Raw genomic sequence first — 23,996 nt, 5'->3', positions numbered from 1 at the left:
AAGAATACACTTGAGAGCATTGAATAGTATTAATCTTTTTGCAAGAATGAACAGATACAGTGCAGAATGTCTGTATTATTACTAGCATGTAGTGAAGCTTAGGTCCATTGACTTTATATGGTACTATTATCCTACCAAAGATTTTTTTTTTTTCTTTCCCCCTTCAATCTAATATAGAACTTGTTTCTCTCTAACACAGAATAAAAAGCCTTGAAACAGCAACATTAGGCTTAGCTTTTTTTTTTTTTTTTTTTTTTTACTTTCTTGGTGTTTACAACCTTGGATTTTCAAAGCAGTCCAAAAAGGGAAAGATCTGCAGCTGAATCCTGCTAAATTCCTCTTGGGATCAGTTTAAAACACAGGTGAAATTACCAGCATGTGTTTGGCTGACAGATTCTGTATTTGAGGATAGAGGTATCCATAATGTTATTTTCATGCCCTTTACATTTAAAATGTCTTCTTTTGAACACTGTAAAGTTCACTTGTCATTTTGGAATTAAAGATGAGGGTGGCAGGGGGAAAGAGCCAAAATAATTGGCTATTTTGCCAAATTATGCCATTCGCCTTGCCATCTGGAACTCTTTGTCAAAGCATTTATGGTGATTTTTGTTTTAATTGCCTCCATTTTTGTAGATATCCTTGCAAAGTTTGACATGGGTCAGAGCTGAGAGGTTCCTTTCCCCTCCTCGTGCTCTGAACCTATTTTGTTTTGCTGCCTCATGTGCCTGCTCCAGGCACCACATCTGTATCCTCTTCTCTGCCTTCTGCCCCACAGCGAGACGACATGACCGCGCAGTTTAGCCAGATGAGCTTAAGTCGTCAGTCGTCGGGAGACAACCCCGAGTCGCCTTCTGGCCCCGTGTACCCCTCGCCCCTCCTGCAGCAGCCTGCCCAGCAGCCAGGTTACATCATGGCCTCCCCGAGCCAGCAGCTTCCCCCAGGAGGCTTCACGGGTTCAGGACCACCAGTGTCCCAGCAGGTGCTGCAGCCGCCGCCGCCGCCCCAGGGCTTCGTGCAACAGCCACCGCCACCTGCTCAGGTAGGCAGAACTCCCGCTGCCACGTGGGCACGGTGCCCTTTGTAACATCAGGAAAGGAATATAAATCCCAGATATTTTTTTTTTTCCCCCCCGGTAAAAGTTTAGCAGGTCTTTAGGCAGCAGGATGGTTGCAAAGTCTCTATTGTTTCCCGGGTTTCAGCATTTCCTTCCCTCTCCTCAAAATGTTTTCTGAACATATGTTCATACTCCATGACACATCTGCACATGAATGTGAAGGAGGAGGGTGAGTAAATGCCCACACTCCTTTTTCCCTGTGTATGTACCAAAAGAGCAAAACGTACATCAGCCCAGGTAGTCGTTAATCATATTTAATTGACTTGAACATGTGAGGTGTCACAGATCAGTAATTTTAACTGTCTTCCTGAAGACTGATTATGTTTTACTGTTCACTACCAAACATCTCTGCTTGTCTCCTGGGTACCTTTACAGAATATTGAAAGTGATTACTGTCAAGAAGTAAAATGCACAGATGACTTTCTGGCCAATTTTCAAGGCATACACATTAAAAAGACAAATTTCTTTATCCAATTATAAATAACTTCATTTAAATTCCACTTGAAATTGTATTAATAGCATTTCTCTTGTTTCCATTTTATCCTTTGGAAGAAAAAAAATTAAAAATTAAGTTAAAAACTCTACCATTTCTTTTAACGTAACTTCATTGTAAACCTTATTGGAAGCGATTGTTTGGTTGGTCGGTTTTTGCTTACTGCTTCTCACTGAAAATTTCCACTTGTGCTTATTAATGAAATTCAGTATTGACATAGGAATGAAGAATTTTTACTGTTACAGTGTTTTAAGTGGGCTAAGGATCTAGTTAATTAGATCACTAATTAACAGTAAAAGAAATCTGAGGATGCTGACATCCCGTCGAGGACTGCAATCCATAATTTCTGCAATGCACTTGTGTGGTTAAAAAATGTGCAGCTATGTTTTCTGAAAGAAGGCTTGGCAAAAACAAGTTTGAAGGAGAGGAAGTTCGATATAATGTGATTTCTTTTACAAAAAAATTGAAAGTACTGCTAGAAAAATATTGCTAGGAAAATATTTCACATTTTGCCAAATGTAGCAGGTTTGGTGGTTTCTTAAAATTTGGGAGAAAAAAATGACCTAAAGAGCAAAACTCCCTGATGAATCCATCTTCCCATCTAGATTGTGTCTCCTAGTAGAGGCTGTCTAGGCTTTAGTCCTTATGTTCAACCCCCAGGTGCCCTCAGTCATTTAATCCAACCTCATGACGCTTCTAGTGAAGCAGGTATATGTGAGCACCTCCGTGTTGCCGGCTGCCACCACAGCAGGCACTGATGTTCCCCAGCTCTGCCAGCCAGGGTTTGCTGTGGGAGTTGAGTGGGCTGCAGGATGGTGCTGCCTGTCCTGACAGGGACCCCCACCACCTCTTCTCTCCCTCAAGTGAGGACACATGTTCAGCTCGCCCCGGGGTCTCTGCGAGACCCACCTTGGCTGGCCTTGCAATGGGCTGCATAGGTTTGCCCGCTGCTCCTGCCCCTGGCTGAGCCTTGCTGTGGGAACATTGGATTTCACCCCTGCATTTACAGCAGGACACAGGGTTTTCACTCAGCACAGTGCAGTATTATTTGGTGAAGCTCTTTTCCAAGCTAATCCTTGTACTGGTGCTACTTACAGGCAGGCTACTTTTTCACAGGCCAAGTGATGAGGAGGTGCCTTTTCATGTACAGGGGAGCTGTAGCACCAGTACAGTACTGGTGTGTCTAATGGTCACTGTGTCTCTGTCCATTCCCCAGCTGCTTTGCTCCTATAGTTTAACACAGTGGAAAGTTATTGACAGCAGAAAAATATCTTTTGGCTTTGCAACAACTTCAGTTATTTCACTGTGGAATTGTTTGTCCTCGGGGAGAAGTGTAGAAAGGTGAGAAATTCAGTGCTGTCAGCTTCCTCTAGTTCTGCAGATAACATCCATCTGCAGCTTGTTACTGTTCCAAAAAATCCTTGTCAGATACGTGTGGAAGAGGGCATCGCAGGGTTTAGTGTCTGCTGCCCATGGCCCCATCCCTTGAAAGCACAGTGGCCTTGCTCTGCCAGAAGGGAGAGAGGGCAATCATTCTGTGCTTCTGCATGCATAGACAGGAGCTTCTGATTCACATTTCAAGTTTTTATACATTCACTTCAGTCCTAGAAAGTGGTTTGGATACTACGTGCAGCACATGTACGGCAAATAGGGGATCCTTCTTATAAAGAGTAAAAGTGCACCCCTGGGAAATAGCAGTTGTTCTGCCCTGAGAGCTTAGCTTTCTGTACACAGTAGGTAGATCCCCAATACTTGTCCTGCCCATGACACAGCTTCACTGTGGCTGTGGCTATTGTCAATCTGAGTCAGCTTTGTTACTCTTTGGGGCTTAGATGCAATAGTAAGGCTGCTCTCAGACACCATAGCAGGTGGTCTGAGGCAGGCTCTGAGAAAAAAAGAAAGCAATAAAGATGGTAATGGAAGCAAAACATTATGTGATGCATTAATCAATGCAATGCAATCAATGTAAAAGCACTTTTATATCTTAAATGTTGCTATTGAATTTATACCAGTTTAAAAGAGGCATGACTTTAATGGCTAATTAGTTCCTGTAAATGCACTGCTGATAAGGTTGGCTGTGATACCCTGTATGCTGTTGGAAAATAGCAGTGAAAACTTGGGTGGAGATATCCTGTGAGTATGATAATTTCCTTTGGGAGCTGAAAGGAGGAGAAAGAAATGCTTCAAGCCTACACACCCAATGGTACTGCATTTAAATTACTAGCTTTTCTATTAAAGTTCAGTTAAACGTGGCTCTACAGCTGCTCTCCAAGATTCTTTCTCACAGACTGTATTAAAGCAGAAGCAGACTGAATTTGAAATGACATGCCTAAGAAGGGGTGAAAGAAACCTTTGGGTTTCATTTTGCTTCTTCTTTCATCACAGGTATCCCCCAGCTTGACAATATCCTACAAATTTATTAAAGTCATAATTTAATAAATGAAAATAAGGATTTCTCTTTGTTCAGCTAATTACAAAAATAAAAAAAACAACAAAAAAAACCAACCCAAATCCCAAATGTTACCTGCAGTTTTCTGAAAGGGATTTTTGCCAGCAAATGCCTGATTGTTTTCTGTCATGAATATTGATCATATATATATCTTTGCTTTCCTTATTTTCAATTTTCTTCTCTTTCTGATAGTTTTTCTGTAGCACTTATGGACCAAACACTTTAACAGGAATCCACATTCTCCTTTGTAGTACTTTTATCAATGGTGCCTGTCTTTGCCTCTGCAAATGAAGAAGTGGAAAAAATATGAATATTGTGTCAATGGGAAGGGATATCCTCCCTGAAAAGTTATTTTCACCTCTGACTCATTTTGGAAGGTATACTGGCAAAATGATATCCAAAAGTGAGATGGCATGAATTCTGGGAGAGGCCTGGAGATATAATTAACATGTTGAGGGATTTTTCACCTGAATTAATTTTGTGTCATCTTTAATCTTTTGTCTCTTTGCAGAAGCCCTCTCCTTGAGAGTCTGTAATGACCCTAAGACAAAATCTTTATTCATAGCTTATCTCCTCTAGGAAACTTATTATGAAGAAGATTGGGGAGTCACTGCAAATGAGCAGGGCTTGATGATCTTTGAAAATTATAATGGAAAACATCTTACAAGGCATTATTTATCTGTTACCTGCTACTGTAATTATTATGGAGGGGGCAGGGAGGAAGAGAAAAGACCTTGAAGAATGACTGATCCCTGTCAGTTAGGTATTGGGAAGAAACGGCAGCTTCATGTGTCCATGCATCACTGGGGTTTCTCTTGTCCTTCTTCACTCCCATTTTTGTGACTGTCAGTATCATTAGCAATGGTGTCAGCAGCTGGATGGATGTGCTAGTCTAAACCTGTCTGGATATCAGCAGTGTTAAGAGAAGATAGAGTACCAGTCCAATGGCTGAATCAAGCCCGTAGGGAGGCAGTTTATGAAAGTAAAATCATCCTGAAGTATATGTGGACTCCTGATCCTGCTACAAGGAAAAAAAAACAAGGTGCCAGTGAATTTCATGGATGCTGCTAGAGGGCAGCCAGACAGACACCCAGCCTCATAATGGCTCCAGGCTGTATGTAGACAGAACAAAGCAGAAAATCAATGCTGCACTGAGTCTCTGCACATCATCTAGGGACAAAGCACATTAGAAAGAGGAGAAAGTAATGTCTGACTGTGCCATTTCATGAGTGTCTCTGAAATGGCATGCCCAGCCCTGTTACAATTTAAGTTAAAATATTGTATATGAGAGAAAAATTAGAATGCAGTGGAATTGTCAACCTAAAAACAAGGTAATTATTAAAAATCATACTAAAATTATTTTTCACAGTGTGTAGGATTAAGATCAAAAAGACATGCTTTTAGCATAAAGAAGGTAGCATTTATTTAGGTTATAGTCTTAGAAGTGGTAAATTTATTTCAGTCTTAGAATTTGGTAAATTTATTTTAGTTTTAGGGTAACCATACAACTTCATTGGCATGCTTGTTAGCGCAATGGAAAGCTTCTGGTTCTGTAAATAAAATGTCTTACAAGCAAAAGGTTGAAGGTTGGATTGTGCATGTCACATGGGAATGCAACTCCAGTGTAATTTGGCATGTTGGTTGGCTGCTGCAGAAATGTAATGTTTTTTTGTTGAAGAGCACATAAGTAAACAGTAAACAATATTTTAGTAACACTGATGTGATGAGAAACTAAAGAATTCAAGAGGATCAAAGCAGATGATGTAAGTGATACTTGTTATCTCTGATCCCTCTAATTCCACTGTTCACCAAAGTAGAATGAGAAAGGAAAAATAACATTTCTACTAGTGACACACAGATGTACTCAAGATAAATGAGAACAGATCTTTCCAAGCCCCTCAAGCATAAAAGACCTATTTTAGATCATGTCTATATTTTACACCAAGGCCTTCTTTTAATGTGCGAGCTTTTAAAAAACAAACAAACCTGACTTCCCCACCAAACAAAAAAATGAGTTAACAAAACCAAGAACAGCAACACAAAAAACCAAAACAACAAAACACATCAAAAGCTAAACCTCTTGTTTTCATGTCATGTCAGTAGTCAGCATGACTGCTGTCTAATTCTTCCATTAAACTTTATAAGTGAAGTACTTTTTTTTACCCTTCTACTACTAAGATTTTTTTCATGCTGATAGATTGCACTCTCATAAACTTTTAAGTGGATTACATAACAAACATACTCCAATGAATTGAGAAAATGAGATTAAGGGAGATAACCCTTTGACTAATGCTGAGGTTTTATGTGTGTGGTAAAAATAAAGTGTATGCTTCAGTTTATGTATTTGTGCTCAGCATGTTCAACTATAAACCTGACTTCAAAACTTAGGTTCTTCAGGTTACATTTTAAGGTTAATACCTGCAGAATCATTTCCAAAGAGATAATTCTCGTTGTCAAATGCCCTTGTTATTTTAAATATCTAGGGGCTTGTCTGCACTGGAAAATGAGGAAGTTGAGGGTAGATAAAATAAATCCTTTAAGTGAGATTAAGCTGCTGGCAGGATAAGTGAGAGTATTTCCACAAGGGTTTAATATTCTTTAGTTTGTAGAATATGTTAATAGAAAATAAAGAATGTTTGAAAGAATGTCTGTTCTGTTCCCCTCCTCCAAGGCTGGATCACATATTTGCATTGACTTGACTTAGAGTGGGTCTCCTCATTTCTTTCAAACCTCCTGTAGCAGAGTGTTGCTGAGAACAATCAGAGATATCCACGAGCTGAGTTTATCACACAAAACTTTCTGATCTATAGTTTATACTGCTTAAAGAATGATTCTGCGCCTTAAATGTGTGGGTCCACTTTCCAATTCCTTGTGGCTTTTCTTTGCAGAGAAACAAATTCACAAAGGTGGTGTCCATTCTACAAAGGCATTTTGTTTTTGTTACATTAGTCACTAACAAAATAAATGTCATGAGGGCAGGCATTAGCCTTTAGGTGTCACTGGTTATTGTCTGGAGGGAGGGTAGCTTACAACATTTTCCAGTCAAAACCTTGTTTTTCTCAGGCTGATATAAGCAGAGAGAGGGTGAAAAAAATCAATTGTTTGAAAATAAAGTTTTAATAGACCTTGAAGAATGGATGGGTGTTCAGCCTCCTGGTTGACAGACTCTGTTGACTGTCAGTTGGTCTGTGGGGTTAACTTCACTGACACCACCCAGTCCAGCTTTCATTCAGTAGGCTTCTACTTGCCTGAGTAGCAATCCATAGCCTACTCTTGTCTAGTCTTTTGTGTCTATGCCATTTTTTTTCCTCATCTGAAACTGGAAATTTTCCAAGGAAAATATGTCTCTTATGATATCCTAGCAATAGTTACCTTTACTCTGCTAACTTTGTGGATGATCAAATTGAATGATCTGTATCAGGAATATTTCTTCCATGCAAATAAAAGTGGCAAAAATGGTACTTGTTTTTGTGTGAAAAAAATAAAAGCATTTGGTCTGACTCTGTGCATATGTCTACATAGGATGAATGCTATGCACAAAAAAATTTGTATATGCTATATACATATATATGCTATACAAAAAAATTGTGTCATTTATTAAGAAATGCTGACTGCTGTGGCAGAAGTTGAGAGAGAAGCAATGTTCCCCCAAACCTCTGTCCCTCTGCAGTCTGTTCATACCATACATTATTGCAAAACTCTGTCAGATGCCTACAGTATCCCTGACAGCTGAAAATGAAAAATTTTGAGTGCTTTGAACTTGTGAAGGGTCAGTTGAAACCTGTTTAGCTCAAATGTCTCAGTAACAGTGGTGTGGCATGTATAGGAAAAATCTTTTGCTTCAGTCACCCTCAAACTTTCACCTGTGTGATAAGGAGACGTAGTACATGTTTCTCTGTAATGTCAATAATAATAGAAGAAAAAAGAAGCCCATCTAGCAAAACTTGCTGACTTAATGCCTATCCTCAGCTCCTGCAAGAAAACAGCTATGATGATTTTTTTAAACTGTAATTGTTTTCACAATAAGAGCAAGAAAGGCTTTAGAGGGAAATGTTTATGTAAGGAGGGATGTACATGTTAAACAGAAGCATGAATCTGATAATTTCCTTACAAATGTTAGGGGTGCACACACTCCATCTTGCTCTCCACCTTGTTTCTACATATTTGTACTCCAGGCCATTCCTTGTTTTGACTGGACCATTTTCTCCAGAGTTCCTTTAATGGTTCAACATGAGGTCTGTATGTGTTATGTTGATATGGAAGGTGTTGTTTGCATCTATTTTTCTGCAGCTTTTGATATGTTATTGTGATAAAATATTACTGTGATATTTTTTCTTTGGTATATACATGTAGCTTTTTATTAATCCTATATTTTTTTTCTCTTTCAATTTTTTTTCCTGTTTCCTAAAGTATCTGAAAAGAAATGTGGGCACTGATAGTCCTTTTCCTAGCAAAGCTGAAAGCAAGCAGCAATTCTTGAAGAGACAGGAGGCAAACCTCTTCTCTTGATTGCATTACTACTAATATGCTTGATTTGAATTTATGCTCCTCTTCCCTGTTTTGTTTTATTTTATGAATCTTTGATCTCTAGAGTTTATTGTTCTCTTTCTTTGCAGATGCCAGTGTATTATTACCCATCTGGTCAGTACCCTACCTCAACAACTCAGCAGTACAGACCCATTGCCTCAGTTCAGTACAACGCACAGCGGAGTCAACAGATCCCCCAGGCTGCCCAGCAAGCAGGTATGTACATCTGGTACTCATTTCTTCAGCTGCTTGAGTGCCTTTGCAGGTGAAACCTGTTGGTTATGCTCTAACTGAATAGCACAGGAGAACGCTGGTTGCTTTCTTGAAAATACAGTGAAAATTACAAATTGAGAAACCTTTTGCTTGGACATCCTGAGCAATGGAAGAGCAGGGGTTGCATCCTCCATCCCTGCTGTCCTGCATGCAGTGCTGCTGTGTCCTCAGTGTCCGTGCTCCAAGTGGCTGGGCACAGAGAGAGCTGAGAGGGAGCAGGTGTGAGCAGTCACCCTGCACCTTCAAGCCAACCATTGCGGTTGCCCTTTGTCATGGGATCTCCTCACGTATTTGTATCGCCCCATGTGGTGGCCTGGTCTGCAGTGATGCAGAAGGGAGCAGATGATCTCCACCACCTTGTGCTGTGCCTGGGCCCAAGGAGCGGCGAGGCTGTGCGTGGCTGTGGCCGTCGGAGCCCGTGCGGCTGGAAGGGGGGCCGTTACACTGTAAGAGAGTGAGTAGCAGGTCTCACAGTGAACCGGTCTCTTTTCCTGCTGTGTCACGCCACTCCGGATGACTCCAGAGTGAGAGGGACAGAGGGGGAGCTGGGCTGGTGTGCGTCAGGAGAGGGCAGGAATTGTGTTTGTCAAGGAGTCATCGCATTTCAAGGTAATAAACAATTCTGGTTTTGGAGATTTTTTTAAATTTATTTATTTCCCATCCGTTTCTGTAGTGCACACCTTCCCTCATAGGGTGTCTAAGACAGTAACTCCAGGCGTAGGGGGAGGAGGTGGAGGGCTGGGTTTTGTTTTTCCAGATGGCCAGGTAGAACAAAGCATTCATCATTCAATCTCAATTTGGCAGAAACCCTTTAGAATGGAAAAGCAGATTCCCTGCAATAGCCCTGATATGGAAGTTATTTAAGATGCAAGTCAAGAGCACAGACATGAGATGTGAACAAGACTTATGGGGTCATCCAGCTTGTCAACCTATCTCCGTAATGTGACTGCTGGCAATTTTGTTCCACTCTCTCAGGCGCTCAGGGAGACAAAGACACAGCAAAAACAGCTATAACTATGCAATTCATAACTTCTTTTTTTTTATTATATTCTGTGTTCTAATAAAATTGGTGACATTTTGGTCGGTGTCAGTGGTGACTGACTGTGTCTGCTTGCACACCTTCATATTATACATTCCTGAGAGAGGAGAGGGTGAAGTATTGCACAAAGGTCATCTGTCTCTTCTAGCTTCTCCTGCCTGACAGTCTGGTACCATATTTATTATCTCTATATACTGGATCCTTGAAACGAAGTGCAAATCAACTTAGATGACATTATCTGGATCTACTGTGTTGTTATAAAACCATTTTTATCAGTTTAATGCTGCATTTATAGCCTAGTGGAGATTGTGGTAAGTGATATGCACAAGAGATGGTGTGACATATGAGTGATGTTCCAGAGAAGATCCAGCTGTGTGAAAATCGTAGTTTTAAAGATATATTGTAGCACAGGACCTGTTGAGTGCAGACAATGCAGACATGCAAATGATAATTTTGTTTCAGTGTTTACTGCATTGTTTTCCTTACATATTTGGAAAACACGAGTCAAGGAGTTTGTATAAAATCTCTAGTACATCAGTCTTTGCCTGCAATTCACTCTTTCAGCTGCCTGCTCAGTTGGATGCATTATTTTTATCTCTTGTTTAAAAATGAAAACATTGTGTCTACAGTTTAGACTCCCTGCTGTGGTGATGATTTTAAGTGTTTAGCTATTCTCTGATCTTGAGACATGTCTGAGAACAATTTTGCAAGCTAGTTCATCTCTTTGGCCTCTGATACATCCTTTTCCCCTAGTCATGGTCCCAGCATGTGGTAAGTGTGACAGGAAGCAGATTGCAGTTCCCTATAGATCTTGTTTTGGAGGTGGTGTAAGAATTGTTCAGATTCACTTTTCACTGCATGTCTTGGTATTTGGGAAACAAATAGTTGTGTATGACCAGAAAATAGCAATCCACAAGCAAGTGTTTCAGACTTCCATTTTCCTTTCCACACAGACTTAGCTTCAGATCAGCACATGAGAAGCCAGGGATAACAAGGGGCCGGAACAAGAAGATATGACAGAAAACAGCGTTTGTGAAACAGAGTGTAGTACAGGAATACTGAGGATGGGAAGGATGAACAGATGGGAAGGAGGCAGATGAAAAGATGACTTCTAAAATGGTTTCCCCAAAGACCTCACATCACTTGCTGCTGCTTTGGAGAGAGGACGGCTGTGGTGCAGGCAGACCCAGGGAGCCCAGCTGGCTGCCTGGACCTGCCGGTTGGCTCCTATGTCAGGACGAGCAAGGAGGCAACCTCAGCCTGGCAGCTCAGGAAATATTTTATTAAAATTAAAAGTTTGCCTGCCTGGAGGAGCTTTTGGAAGCTTTCAAAGCAACAAGGAGTTCAGATCTTACTTCCCCTACTTTGGGATGCAGAGGTCAAAGTTTCATCTAATGTTAGCAATTTGTTTTCATTTTTGTTAGAAAAGGTCTCTTCAGGATGAAGCGATATTGATGACTTTTACAGCAAACAGCTAAAGTAAAATGACTGCACAGCATCTGTGGTGGCCGAGGGAGCCTGTGCTCTCGTGGCTCTAGAAGGAGAGCAATATTGAGTTAAAATGGCTCCAGGGCAGAAAAAAGGATGTGCTCACCTAAAATTAGATTAGAGCTCTGGCAGCAATAAATCATTTGGAGAGAAGGCTGAAAACGTTTTGTGTGTTTATTTACCTTTTTTATTTTTATCTGCCTAAGTGCTGGCTTATGTGAGAACCTAAGTGACCCATTTCTACCAGAAGCCTAGTACAGTGTCCTCCTCGAAGGTTTTTATACAAACGTTTGCCATTTAAATTATGTTTGTTTCTGTTCAAGACAAAATGTGGTATCTCTGCAAACAGAAATATTTTTGTTTCACTCATGCCATTGTTGGTCTTTTTTGTTGTGCCTTTTCTGCACCATTTTCGTGTTCAGAGCTGCTCAGTGCAAAGATTTTCAAAGTGTTGCCCTTGGGTGGGGCCCTGGTTGAGTTGGTGTCTGTCGCTCCATGGCATAGATTCGACGTCATAGGTGGATTCTTGAGGTGTGTTCAGGCAGGTATTCTCAAAAACAGTATGCTCATTTTTCAAACCATTTGGGTACGTTGCTGTTTCCATTTCAGCACTCTGCAACAGGTGACACTGTGGAGTGCCCAGTTTTGTAAGCACATGGAAGAAAATATTATTTCTGCATTTGCATCTAGCAGTATTCTGTAAATTGCATGTCTGGCATCATCAGGATTTCATTCTTCAGTAATTATCTCTATTTTGATAGACTGATCCTAGTTACTGTCTGAGTAGAAAAATAGAGATATATTGATGACAAATCAGTAATTATTTCTATTTTGTCATGACAGAAGAAGTCAGCAATGTGTTATTTTATATCTATGTCTCTATTTTCTCCTATTTTAGTAAATGCTGAGCACATGGAGGATTTTTCATCTCTGAAGTGCTTCATAAGTATGAGCTAGACAAATAAATGAGTATTATCTTCGGATATGCAACTATTCTTACTGCATTCACAAATGAACAAGCTGCAACAAATTACATGATTTTTTTACTTCTCTGGTTCATTGTTCTATGTTTGCCTCATGTTCCAGATAATTTCAGAGTGCTACAGAAATTTTATGGATAAAATAATATTTATCTTCTTGCTTGGGCCTAGTTCTAAGAGGCTGTTAGCTTGATTTATCACACAGTTTTAAGGTAAATGTCTGTGGAGTGTGTTTTGCATCAGCAATGAAATAATCTTTTGAGGAGATCAAAGCTAAGATCTATAGTATTTTGATAGTAAGTTTTCCTGCCAAAACTTAACACTATGGTATTTCCACACAAAATAAGATGCTATTTGACATAATTTGTTGTTCTCTAATTCTGGCAATTAATGTAATGATGTTAGAATCATTACAACATCAAACAAAAGAATCAACAAATAATGCCATTATAACTTGTTTCAGGGCCCAGATATAATGAGAGGACTCAGAGAGCACAGGAAATATCTCTATTTTTTTCCTAAAAGCAACATATTGGTTTGTATACAGTAGACAAAGAAAATCCTTATGTGAGGAAAGTATATATCTTAATACTGTCTGGATGTACAATCCTTTCTTAACCAGTGTTCATGGATCTTCTGTAAACACCAAGTGTTTGTCTTGAAGGAAGGGTTCTTGATGGAGAGCAGTATTATAAGCCTTTAAAGCTTCCAGTAAAATAGAAGAGGTAATTGTCTGTTAAATGCATCTCTGAAACAAATTTTAAGTGAAGACAAAATGTACCTTAACAGAGTCTATAAATTTGTTTAGGTAGGAATCAGAGTCAAACAGACAATGAAATACTGAATTTTTACTTAATTTAATCATTTCAGTGTCAGCATAATTGAAGAGTGTTAACTTCAAGCCTCTTTCATCCTCTTTGTCTTCTGAAAGCATTTGTCAGTATAAACTGATACTTAGTGGGGAAAAAATGGGGGAAGGGAAATGTGCAGCACTAAAAAAAAATTGGTTTGTTATCATGGTCATTAGAGAACCTTATAAAGAAAGATTACTGCTTTCTACCTTCATTAGCAACCTGACAGGAGCTCATGGTCCATGATGGATTTGTTTGCATAATTCTGTCTATAATTTCACTGCTTATATAAACATAAACAACTTCGATTTTTAAGTATCTAATTATCTGAAGAAACTATTTCTCTAACAGTAATTGCTTACTGCGTTATTGAAGCAGATTTGTATGGAAGGTGTCCATCTGTGTTCAATGCTATTTTTTTCCAGCAGATACTGCTGCTCCTAAAGAGCATTGCAAGGGGAGTGCGTCTCATTTTCACAGAGGCTTGACAGAATGGGAGGGACAGAGCCCTGCTGTTCTAGATACATAAGTTTAGTGCTATGCTCATTAATGCTGATGGAAAAGTTTGAAATTTAAAAGAATTTAGTGAAATAGTAGGACCAGATCAAGAAGGAGCTTGGAGCAATTTCAGTCAGACTAAATTCAAAATTGTGATCTTGACGTGATCCACACTGATGCTATTAATTTCTGTTCAAGTATTTTATGTTTAAATTATCCAGAAGCTTAGAGCTTTACCTACGAGCATGCTTCCATTTAGACGGGATATCTCAGCCCATGCCACCTGAAGTTTTGTGCTCTGGATTTCCTTCTTCCTGCTGCCTGAGGAGGATGCCGTGAAATAATTCATTCAAGAGTTTTTGAGAAGCTTCCTGAGTGAGTCAGGATTGAAGCTTAAAATGTTTTCAATTTCTAGTCTTAAAAACACTGAATCCTTTTGTCTTTCTTACTTTATGCAATAGTGCTGCACCAATACTGAACCAGCATTCAACTTTACAGAATATCTGTAATTAAAATTAATAACAGAATTAATACTATCGCACTTCCTACAGCATACCTGACTCCAAAAATTAAAAGGTGAAATTACTTTTGTCAAAAAGCTTTGTTCTTCCTCAAATGACTTGTTTAATTATTCAGCATTCACACCAGGAGAGAGCAAGTATTGAGGGAAGAGAACACTGGTAGAATCAGCAACTAGAATAGTCTTAAGACAGGCACTTATTTCTGGTTTTCTTTCAAGGTGTCAAAAGTTGTATTCAACTTCTCTAATACTAATTAGAATTTAAGCCATTTCTGACAGCATTTCTAGTGTTTCAAAGTAAAATTCAAATGTTTTAATTTTAATTTTATTCTAGAGAATGTGTTATCTCATGTTAGTTAATGTACAGGAACAACAGAGAGAGAAGATTTTTAACAGCTTTGTACAGTAGACAGAACTTCAAAATAGCATCTGTAAAAATTACAGAGGCCACACAAAAATTAAGATAACACACCAACGTATTCAACAATGTCGACAAAGGACCTTTGTATTTCTGTATTTTCTTTGCCAAGAAGAGTCATACATCATCTCCACTGCTAATTCTGTACTGGATCAATGTGCAGCGCTCCCACTTCTTGCGGTGGAATTTTCAAGCCCTGAATAATTGAGAGGTTTATATTGTAGTCCTTGAGAGCAAAGGCAGATTTCATCTTTTTTTTTTTTTCTTTTTTTCTTTTCTTTTCTGATACCATTCTGCTCTTGGCAGAACTAGTGGGGCACCACCATTGACAGAAATGCTAGAAAGCCTCTCTGAAGGGACAGAGGCCATCTCCAGCTCTGCTTCAGGCACGCTGCTCACAGTAGGTCTGTAGACTTTGGGGCTCAGTTCTCTGTAAGTATTCTGCAGATGTAAGCATGCAGCAGGATGCAGAAGTGGAGGGCTTTTGGGTCTCAGCTAATAATGGAAAAATACTCTGAACGTACAGCAGAGATCTGCACTGTGGGAAGGAAGAGTGGGGAGAGCTTTTGCCTCACAGTTGCTATTGATTGAGGATTTAAGAATCAAAGCACACTTTGCAGTTGTAAAACTCCGTAGAAGAGGACACATATTTAGATTGGGATGCAGTAGAAGAATTGTATGTGAGTATGCTGGAGGAAGGGCCCACAGCATGTGTTCTGTGTTAGGGCAGAGGAACTCAAGAATGATGTTACAGTAACTGAAGCAGTGCTCTGCTGACCAGTCCTCATATATTAAAAAGTCCCAGTGTCTTTACCTGATTTTTTTTCAGCTTTTGTCACAGGCTTTTATTTACTTTTATCTAAACTACCCACAAGAACAGCATCCTTCTGCAATTACAAGGATATTTTTATTTTGACTCACCAGTGGTAAATATATAGAATGTATGAATTTATATAGCAAGTGAGCAATTGTTGAAAGTTCTCCTTTGTTGTTTTGCAAGTGAAATAATGCTCATAGTATGAGTGTGTGAAGGAGGCGGTCCTTGAGTCTTCCCAAAGAAAGCAGCTGGTTTCCTTAGCAATTGGCAAGGATATGTGATACCCCTCAAAAAGTTCTTCACCTCTTCCCCAGGTCCTGCGCTCTGTTGCAGCTCACTCGTTATGCACCAGAGCAGAAGGCATTCCTGCAGCATGAGCTAATTGTAATGCGTGATGGCTGGTAGCTGTCATTGGTATTGAACAGACAATTTTTAAAAAATTGAATTTGCTGTCTGAGTGTCTGGTTCTAACAACAGCTTGATTATTTCTGTTATTACTAGTAATGCATAGCCCCTGCTGAGGTTTCACTTCCAGTGGCTATCTCTGGCATTTGTCATTATGAATGATAAGGATAAACACAGGTTTTCTTGCTGCAGACCCTGGTGAGGGCTCTTTCATGCCTGATAGGATGTAGATTAAGGAAGGAAAGAGGTGTTTCTTTATTTGGCCTTGGTTGCCAGTCTTAGGACTTTGCTGTAAATGCCTGTCATTTTATGTTAATTCACTCCAGAATGGAAAAGTAAAGCTGCTATTTCTGCTTCTGTTCCTGCGTTGGTGGCAAGACATGACTATGACCCAATCCAAAATGTTATTTTCAGGATGCAGAGACAAACAAGCAACACTACTCAATATGTTGAACTGCAGTTCCTATTTTAGAAGTTTGAATCCCTAGTGCAACGAGTAAGGGGAAGTTAGATAAGCTTTTACTCCAGTTTCTCTGAGAAGAGCTGAGATTAAAAGTTTTTCAACACAGATTTTCATTCTGAATTTTTATATATTTAATTTAACTTTTATTTTTGATGCAGTTCCCAGGATCCTAGTGTCTTGGTTACAATTGTGGTCTTTTTATTACAAATGGTCTTTTGATTACTATCATGTAAATGCTTAAGGACAAGGAAAGGAAAAGAAGCCAACCTGTGCAATAATGGTTTTCTTGCCATAGTCATACCTAGGAGCTACAGCAAGTCTTAAAACACCTCTTAACTAAGAACTAGGTATACCTAGTTATATATGAATATATATATATTCATATGTATATGAATACATTTTCTTTTTCACTCCTGGGACCAGGCAGAGAGTTTTCAGTCAAGGATAAAATAATGTTAAGGCAGCTGCCATGGTGGCCATCTAGTTCAGGGCTGTTTTCCACCTCTAAAAGATGTTCCTTAGTTTAGGTAAATCAGAAAAAGAAAGAAAAAGCTTTTACGGTGGCAGCTCGTTATTCATTCACATCAGTAAAAGGTTGGGCATCCAAAGCTCCTACTGAGTGCTGAAAACAGGAAACATATTTTTGGTATTTTACATGTAAGGTCCAAGTGTGTTTTCCTGAATGTTAGTGTTTGGAATAATTTGCAGATTTGCTACTGTTTGAATTTCTCATTGTCTTCATCCACAGTGTTCCTTAGATTTGCTTATACAATGAAAACCCACAGCCATTATGAGACATGGGTATTGGACTTTGCCTGTAAATAACAGCAGTCTTTTTCTTGAAGCAAATAATCTCTTTCTGAGGGATCTTAGCCCCGTGGCATTGCTTAAGGAGAAAAAAATGAAGAAAAAAAAAAAGCAGCCATTTTTAAGCAAGCAAATATTTAGGCTATATATATATATATATATATGTGTATCCTTGCTCTTTCTGTCAGTCTCTGTTATCAAAACATTTTGTTATGTGCTTCAGCACTGTCCTCAGGGTTTCCAAGTAGCATGCTGGTAAAACAGAACATCTTCAATAGCATCTGCTCAACATGGCTGCATTTCCAGCTTTCTCTTTGTTGAGAGCTACCTTTCATCAGGTACTGAGTCTGCAGGAGTGCAAAAGACTGGATTTTTACAGGTCCTCTACAAAAGAACTTCCACAAATTGAATTTTTAAGGTTCCCAAGTACTGCTTTATAGAATAAGAGGAGAAATTTATTAAATTATAAGAAGCAATGTGCTACTTCAAAATGATTGCTGGATTAATAGTTTGTATCAAATAGCAATTTTAATTCTCTCTCAATTGGAGAAATAGAAAGCAATTAATCTTCTGTAGCACATTGAGAAAAATAAGGGCTTCTACAGGATCTCAGTGAAGCTGTTCCTTCACTTAACCTTGAGTTGGGCAATAAATAATTATAAATGCAGCTACATCGCAAAGCAAAAGTAATTAGGTGAAGTAGAATTATCATCTAATGCAGGAATAAGAAACTTGAATTAGGTTTCCTGATGTCCTTTGTTTCAGAAAGGTATGAGTTTGATTGTGATTTGTGCATAAAAGAGTGAAGCTGGGTTTTGCAGGGTGGATTTTACAAACTATCACAAGCTGATTTATATTGCAATGTTGACATAGGCAAACGCTCTTGTGTTCTCTCACCTATAACTCACATGGAGCCTCTGACAAGAGGACTTGTTTTACAGAAGGAGAAGGCAATGTCCACGGTGCATGGGTGCATTAACATCTGTCTGATAATTTCCTGCTCTTCACTAAGGGCTCCCTACTGTCAGTACTTCCTTCCACAAAATTTTCAGTGTGTCCATCATATAAAGTTTCTTTTCTACTGTGGCGTGCTGCTGAGGAGACTAAGGATACAATGGAGAGCTGCTTCATCCTGAGCTTCTGTCCTGACCACAGTGCCATCCCTTAGAGCTCCCATGCATGCCTTGCAGATCCCAAAGCAGTGTTGCTAACCTCACTTCACCTTGGGACTTCTCAGCCAACTCAGTGGAAAGTGGCCAGTGAGAGGATCAATGAAGCATGTATGAATGGGTCAGCAGTTCATATCATGGAGCAGTGCACAGGATACTCTGGTAAGAAGAGGCAAAGCATGGGAGAAAAAAATAAATGCAGGAGTGGAAAGAGATGTATTTTTTTTAGTGCAGAAAAATGCCTCAGCATATGGTCCACTAAAGCAATAGGCAGGAGCTATTCAAGCCCCAGACTAATTCCATAAAAACGGGAAACGAGACTCAGTTTCTGTTCAGGAAGAAAGCATTCCGAAATATAATAAAGCAAATACTATTATGCTTTTCTTTGAATTGTTCATCTCTGTTTCCCAGATAAATTCTTGTTCCTTATACTGTCTTCTCAGTATAAGGAACAAGATACTTGTTCCTAGAAAACACAGCTAGCAGTGGCAGTGGGTTTGTAGGACATTGTTGAGTCTGCACAGTAATTTCACGGGGGTAATGCATGTCTGGAGTGAGCCATATTTATACTTCCCTGGTGGACACTTACCTAGGTGATTAAGACTCATTTGCTTTTACCCATTTTGTCTGGGTGTTAATAGTGTGCTGCGGAGCATTTACAAACTAAACTGAAGATTTCTTTATTTTATAAAATTTAAATAAATGTGATGTGCAATTGCTCATACACTCTTAGTTTCTTCTGTGGAAATTTGAGACCAACCAAATGGCTACAAAGGCTGATGTGGTTTTCAAAAATTATGGAACTAAAGAAAGTATGGCATAGAAGCTATGGAGCTAATGTTTGTACATTCCCCCACTCACACACACTTTTTTCCCCTTTGATATATTTATTTGTTCCATTATAAGGAAAAATGTAGAAGTGCAAAGCTAATAATTCTTTATTAAAGACTGTGGTCTTAAATCAGTTTGCTGACCAATTTGAAACCTAGAGGAAGGGGACATTTAGTTCTGTATCTGTCTGCTTGGTCTACTTGGTCCTGATTGCTAATTGCATAAGTTTATAGTGGTGTTTGGAATGTATTAGACTGCTTTTTTTGCTATAATGTAGCCCATTGTGTATTTAGAAAGGTATGATTTATTGGAGAAACAGGTGTGGACGCATGGAAAAACAATTTGTCTTAGAGAGTTATTTCTAGATGACTAGTAAAATGTTGATGCCAAATAGGCCATAATTAATCAGCAAGAAGTCTTTTCCCGAGTTTCCTCCTGTAGGTAAACAGACTCAGGACATCCATCAAATCAAAACTGAGAGAATGAGAGAAGAACAGTCTGAGTCTCCAGTTAGCAAAGCAGTTGTATTTCTTTGAAGCAATCCCAGCAGGGTGCTTTGCTGAGTGATTGCAAAATTGGCTTCAAAAACAAATCCTAAATTTCTTATTTCTTGTAGGTTTCTTTAAGTTTTAATATACTTCTGGTGGCTGCTGCATACCAAGAAGGTGAACAATGGCACAGAAAATGGGCTGATAAACCAAAATCTTTCTCTGATTTCCCCTGAAGTGGCCTCACACCTTTTCTTTCCAGTTCAATGTGTTGTGGTGTGCAAGAGTATCAGCAGTTACTTAGTGAGCTCTAATCATGCTGAACTCACTAAGCACAAAAATACATGTCAAAAACTTCTGTTGATTGTCTGTTTTAAAGCAGCTTTGTCACAGTTCTTTCAAAAGCTTTAGGTCTGGAGATGTCTGATCTGGAGATGAAACAAGTGGTAGGCTAGTTTTTATGCTATGCTGTAGTAATCTGAAAATCTCAGTAAGTTTTGTTAACTGTAAATGCAATTTCACTTAATTTATGTCTCTTTTGTGCTGTGAGAGATCTCTAATGCTAAGAGGTGGGACTTGCGCTGCACACTGTGCTGGCCATGGAGCAAGAGTGGACATTGGTGGATCTGCCATGCAGGTGGTTGATTTTTGATTTTGCTTTGGTAGATGCAAGAATATGTCGTTCATCTTCTTGTTCAGCAGTTTGGGAATTAGAGTCACTTCATTATACCTAAAAGTCAAAGAATTTCCAGGTATCGTTCATTTAGGGTAACGTCCATAGAGCTTAGTGATAAGAGAATCTGCAGGGAAGGTGGAAACTTTCTGGATGTGGAAAAGAGGGGAGAGTTTGAGTGTCCATGGCAGGAATGGGTCCTCAGAAAACCACCTGCTTAATTTGCAAGACTTGACTTCTTTTCAAAAATCTGAAGAACTAGCTTGCTGGAATGAGTCCCAGAAATCCAACAGTTAGGTGAGGTCATGTGTGTAGTTTCATAATTAGGTTGTGCTATAAATGAGGAAAAGCCATAATCAAAATTGCTGTTCAATTTCTTAGGTAAAGGTCATGTGTCATATCTTTCCAGTGGTTTTCAAACTAGGTATAACTTTAGATTAATTTTCCAAAAATGCCTATGAATTGCTTAAGAAACTCCCTTAGTCTTGATGCACAATCAAAATAGCAAAAGCACTGTTTCAGGATTCAGTATGTTAGTTGAATGTTTAGCTTTGATCAAAAACTGGCTATCCAAGCATTTTCTATTGCTTTCTAGTGTCTAAAGAAGGACACTGGAATTAAGATGCTGAATCAGTATTTTTAAAATCTAATTTATCTGAACGCCTGTAATTTCTACAATTCACTGTATCTGTCCTACTAGAAACACAGCCTGTGGACCGCTGGTGTCCTTGGGAAGATGTGTATTGGGCTCAAGAGCTGTGCTCTTTTGCATGAATGCTGGGGTCTTCCTAGGCAGAACTGAGTGATTTGTTTCCGCAGGAGCAGTGAATTCTTCTTGGACCCCAATTGGCCAGCAGCTGATTTTTAACACCTTTAGTACAAATGCTTTGTGATGACCCCAAGACAAGTTTGTGTGGAGGCTTTTTTCCAGTTTTTTTTTTTATTATTATTATTTTTTCAGTCTGCCTTGTGTCCATCTGTTTCATTCCAAAGATGAACCTCTTTATATAATTCACAGAAGCCCTACATGTGTGCCTTATGAGTATGAGGAGAATGTGCTTAGGTACATCTGTTCTCCCTCCTGTGATTAAACAAGGAGGAAAGAAAACTTGTGCCTTCCAGCACCAGTTCTCCCCAGGGCAGGAGGTTAACATTTGACAAGATGACTGCCCTTTTTATTAAAGAGTCCCAGCAAAAGCAGATGCAGATTTCATCAAGGCTTGATCTTTTGAAATTCACTTTGCCTACTCAGCCAACTTCTCAGAGGATTTTTCCCACAGCTCACAAAGGATCCATCTGGAGAAAATTGCTAAGCAATGTTTACCAATCCATCTGTGCTCTTGAATGTCTAGACCTGTGTAAGGGCTGAGGTAAAGTCTTTATAAGCTGTCATGCTGAAAACCATTTTGAAGTCCTCCAGTGGTTTGCAGCATAGGAAATCTAAAGATTAGAAATTCTGCTGGGGCATTTTTCACGTTCATTCCAATTCTTCAGCAATTTGTAGAGCAAATTCTGTTGTAGTTTATATGATTATTAGGTAATTAAATACTGCATCTCATTCATATGTGCCTACGTCACTGGAATTAAGGTTACAGGGACTACTTTTGCATTGCCTTTTTTCTGATTTCTAAATATTTTACCTTGCTCCCTAGTGTTCTCCAAGGCCATTCAGACACAAATGGATTGACCTGTATTCCCATTTTTGAAAGCTGGAAATGTGACCTCTAAATAAATTGCAGCTGTAGCCAAGCAATTTTCTTCCAGTTTTCAGTGCTTGATTTTCATTTCAGGGATCTGTTTGTTTCTGTATAGTTGTCAATGTGTGTAGTTTGCTGCAGATTTATTTATCAAGCTTTTTCTTACAGTTCATGCATCCCTAACTTTAGGAATAATGCAGTTCTGTGCTGAGTGTCCTTCAATAGTGAAGCTGCTGTGATCACGCTGTGGAAGAGCAAGGCTGGCATGAAGGGAATCTTGGGTAGTAAAATATTTCTCTTTGCTTTGGACCTTAACCTTCTGCTGGTGTGAACTGACATTTGGACAGGTGCATCTGCAGAGATTATCCTGCACCATCAGAATTCTGATTTGCTTGCAGGGTTGGGAAAGAATGGTGCTGCATACTAAAATATGTGTGGGCTTTTCATCCTCGCTACTTCAACCTTTGGTCTTGAAAAGCAGATTATTATCTATTGAGTAAGAATTGTATTTGTATTTTGGCAGTATGTTAAAAGAGAGCCTTAGCAAAGAGACACCAGTTGCCCTTGCCCGAGAAGTAATATTGATTTCAAGAAGATGAAGAAGCTTTTGTCTTCTTGTTACAAAAGATTGTAATATTGACATAACAGAAACTGAAAAATTGAACATAATATAGTGGGGAATTTGAAGGACAGCACTGCAAAAAATTCTTTACAGTTACTAGGCTGTAATAGCATGTGGCAAAATACTTTCAGCTTTTATTCTATATTCACCTTCTATGACAGCCTTCAAGAACCACTGTCATAGGCCTGGGAACTCTGCTACTGTTTTCCTTGGAGACCTAAGGAACCTGACATGAATGGAGCATTTCTAGTTTTTGTGTTAATTTGTGTTGCTGAGCCCACAAGTAAAGCCATGACTAGGATATTATTGAATACCTATTAAAAGTGAAGGGGGTGGTGTGGGCAATGTACCTCGGAAAGTTTCAGAGACCACATTTTCTCCTTTCCTTTTGATGGTGCTTTCTGTGGAATCTTTCCTTGCAAAGAGAATCATGAAATCGTAAGTCCATCACACGATTAAAAGATGCTGGGTTTTATTCTGTAATGAGATCTCAGAGGCCCAGGACACCATTCCTGCTTTCCCTTTGGAAGAAAAATGAACTGCAGCTGCAGCAGCTTGGCTGGCTGCTGTGGCCAGAGAGGCTGGGAAGCTGTCAGAGGAGTCTGAGATGGAGCAATAAGTTTCCAGTAATTTTGGCTCTTTACACAAAATAACATCTGTGCCCATAAAGAGAATTATCCTTCCAGAGAAGTGTTCTGAAAGACATTTCAAAGCCCGCAGCATAGAAATGGGGTTTTGGGAAGAAGGTAGATTTGGAACGTATTTAAGAGTGAAATCTTCAGGGAACAGGGGATAAAGTGAATGTTTTCTGGGTTAGAGTATGTGGGAGGAGTATAAATAAATATTTTCTGGTCACTTTTACTGTGACTTCTGGAATGCTGTGAGGGTTATTTCATTCAGGACAAGAAGTCACAAGCAGGTGATGGGACGGGGACGGGTATTGCTGTTTCTTCTAAATAAAGACAACAGGCTATAGCAATGACTGCTGCCTCCTGCCCAATTTGCAGTACAGGGGGAGAATCCTTCCCCTGCTCAGAGATAAAGTTTACTAGAATATTTCTGGTTGTTTGGTAAAGTGGAATTTGAGGAATGCTGCGAACATTCCTTTATTTTAAGTGAAAAACACAAATCTGAAATGTACAGACAATAAAAAGAAAGGAGGGGAGTTCATTCCGTGTTACAGTTACTATATCCAAGTTGTTGTTGAAGAAACAAAAATGCTCTCATTCCTTTCCCTTGCTTGAAGTAATCTATTTATGCCTTGTATTTCTATGAAGTGTTATAGAAAAAAAAATACAATTACACTATATGAAACTAATTCTTCTACGCTGAATTAAGTTTAAATAATATTGAATCCATATTTCCATTAGCAAG

The 23,996-nt window shown here is 39.2% G+C and overlaps 1 protein-coding gene and 1 non-coding gene across 40 annotated transcripts in view; both read left to right on the top strand.

The window, feature by feature from the left end:
- Positions 1-23,996, top strand: part of ARPP21 (cAMP regulated phosphoprotein 21) — a 372,912-nt gene that overhangs the window by 327,643 nt on the left and 21,273 nt on the right. For all 39 annotated transcript variants that reach the window (XM_072925860.1, XM_072925880.1, XM_072925867.1 and 36 more), the window contains 2 exons: positions 776-1,039; positions 8,673-8,799. In XM_072925860.1, coding sequence (XP_072781961.1) covers positions 776-1,039; positions 8,673-8,799 — 391 coding nt within the window. The remainder of the gene's footprint in view (positions 1-775; positions 1,040-8,672; positions 8,800-23,996) is intronic.
- MIR128-2 (microRNA mir-128-2) lies at positions 9,259-9,368 on the top strand. The gene is given in 1 exon segment (NR_049020.1): positions 9,259-9,368. It is a non-coding gene; the product is annotated as a microRNA mir-128-2 (primary transcript).

Source organism: Taeniopygia guttata, chromosome 2 (genome assembly GCF_048771995.1).
Source record: "Taeniopygia guttata chromosome 2, bTaeGut7.mat, whole genome shotgun sequence".
In the NCBI taxonomy this organism is placed as follows: Eukaryota; Metazoa; Chordata; class Aves; order Passeriformes; family Estrildidae; genus Taeniopygia; species Taeniopygia guttata.
Note: the sequence above shows the minus strand (reverse complement) of the source record. Positions and strands in the feature narration are given on the sequence as shown.